The 2,339-nt window shown below is 54.0% G+C and overlaps 1 protein-coding gene across 1 annotated transcript in view; it reads right to left on the bottom strand.

Annotated features, from left to right (window-relative positions):
• EMH_0056870 (Serine/threonine-protein phosphatase, related) overlaps window positions 1–2,339 on the bottom strand; it is a gene marked incomplete at both ends in the record, with an annotated part of 7,445 nt that overhangs the window by 489 nt on the left and 4,617 nt on the right. The window contains one exon of the mRNA XM_013497407.1: window positions 1,843–2,202. Within this exon, the coding sequence (XP_013352861.1) occupies window positions 1,843–2,202 (360 nt within the window). The remainder of the gene's footprint in view (window positions 1–1,842; window positions 2,203–2,339) is intronic.

Raw genomic sequence — 2,339 nt, 5'->3', positions numbered from 1 at the left:
CAACCGCAGCAGCAGCAGCAGCAACAGCAGCAGCAGCAACAGCAGCAACAGCAGCAGCAGCAACAGCAGCCACACTAAACCCCCTGCTGCACTGTCGAGGGTTTCGGTTTTAGGGTTTTCTTTGTAGGGTTTTGGGGTGTATAGGCACCTCAGCACTGGTATTCTTATATATAAATATAAATATAAAATATAAATATAAAAAGAAAATATAAATATAAAATATAAATAAAAATTTAATATAAAATATAAATATAAACAAATATTAATATAAACACATAAATATAAATATATGAATATAAATACACAGCTAGCTACAGCTAGCTACGGCTAGGTACGGCTAGATACAGCTAGCTACAGCTAGCCACCGGCAACTACAGCTAGCTAGCTAGCTACAGCTAGCCACCGGCAGCTACAGCTAGCTAGCTAGCTACAGCTAGCCACCGGTAGCTACAGCTAGCTACAGCTAGCTACAGCTAGCTACAGCTGGCTACAGCTAGCTACAGGTAGCTAGAGCTAGCTACAGCTAGTTGCAGGTAGGCACAGCTAGCCACGGCTAGCTGCAGCTAGCCACAGCCAGTCGCAGCTAGCCACGACGAACAGCAAGGAGCCGCAGGTAGACACCACTAGCCACAGCTAGCTACAGCTAGCTACAGCTAGCTACAGCTAGCTACAGATGACAACAGCTACACAACAAAACTGCTAGCTCGCCAGCTGCACTGGCTACTGAATTTCCCCGCCGGCCGTCTAGCTAGCTAGCTAGCTGCGGCTAGCCAGCTAGCTAGCTAGCTAGCTGTGGCTAGCTAGCTAGCTAGCTAGCTAGCTAGCCACCAAAATAGCTGCAAGGACCCAAGGTCAACGCCCCACACGCCGGGGGGGCTGCGCCTCCCAAAGCTCCCCAAGGCAAACCCCTGCAGCTAGCTACAGCTAGCCACAGCTAGCCACAGCTAGCCACAGCTAGCTACAGCTAGCCACAGCTAGCTGCAGCTAGCCACAACTAGCTACAGCTAGCTGCAGCTAGCCACAGCTAGCTGCAGCTAGCTGCAGCTAGCTGCAGCCGCTACAGTTACCTACGGCTAGCCACAGCTAGCTACAGCTAGCCACAGAAAGCTACAGCTAGCCAAAGCTAGCTGCAGCTAGCTACAGTTAGCTACGGCTAGCCACAGCTAGCCACAGGTAGCTACAGCTAGCTACAGCTAGCTAAGGTAGATACAGCTACCCACAGCTAGCCAGACCTGCTCGTAGAGAGCCACGGCAAGCCACAGCTAGCCACAGCTAGCCACAGCCAGCCGCAGCTAGCCACATCTATCCATAGCTAGCCACGGCTAGCGTCAGCTAGCCACAGCTAGCTACAGCTAGCCACAGCTAGCCGTAGCTAGCCACAGCTAGCCGTAGCTAGCCACAGCCAGCCTCAGCTACCCACAGCTAGCCATAGCTAGCCGTAGCTAGCCACAGCCAGCCTCAGCTACCCACAGCTAGCCACGGCTAGCCGTAGCTAGCCGCAGCTAGCCACAGCTAGCCACAGCTAGCCGTAGCTAGCCGTAGCTAGCCACAGCTAGCTGAGCAGGGGCTCCCGTGGCACAAAGAATCACGGAGACCCTTTCCTGTATTTAAACTGCTTGCGGACGAATGCCTCTGCCTAAACCCTAAACCCTAAACCCTCTAAACCCTCCAAACCCTAAACCCTAAACCCTAAACCCTAAACCCTAAACCCTAAACCCTCGGCTATCGCTTTGGGGCCCCGTCTGGCCGTCGTTCGTTCATGGCGTCGATTTGCTTCGCATTTTGGAACTTCTCCAGCTCTGTACACCACAAACCCTAAACCCTAAACCCTAAACCCTAAACCCTAAACCCTCGATGCCGTCAGGGGGCCGTGACTTGGTTCGTATTGCTGCTGCTACTGTTGCTGCTCCTGCTGCTGCTCCTGCTACTGCTACTGCTCCTCTTGCTGCTCCTGCTGCTGCTGCTGCTGCTACTACTACTACTGCTGCCGCTCCTGCTACTGTGGCTGCTGCTGCTGCTGCTGCTGCTGCTACTACTACTACTGCTGCTACTCCTGCTGCTGCTGCTGCTGCTGCTGCTGCTGCTGCTGCTGCTGCTGCCGCACCGTTTTTGAGGCCTTGTCTGCCCTGTATGAGGAGGCCCACTGGGATCCGATCCCCGGGGGTGCAGCCCTTCAGCTGTACGATCAGCTCGTTCTCCTCTCTGCAGCAGCAGCAGCAGCAGCAGCAGCAGCAGCAGCAGCAACAGCAGCAGCAGCAGGAGCAGTAGGAACAGCAGCAGGAGTTAAGGGTGAGCGGGGTCTTGAGAGAGACCCGCTGCGCTGCTTTGGGCTCTGCTGA

This window comes from Eimeria mitis, genomic scaffold, assembly GCF_000499745.2.
Source record: "Eimeria mitis Houghton genomic scaffold, Emh_scaff2653, whole genome shotgun sequence".
NCBI lineage: Eukaryota > Apicomplexa > Conoidasida > Eucoccidiorida > Eimeriidae > Eimeria > Eimeria mitis.
The sequence above is the reverse complement of the archived record's forward strand: the minus strand, read 5'-3'. Positions and strand labels throughout refer to the sequence as shown.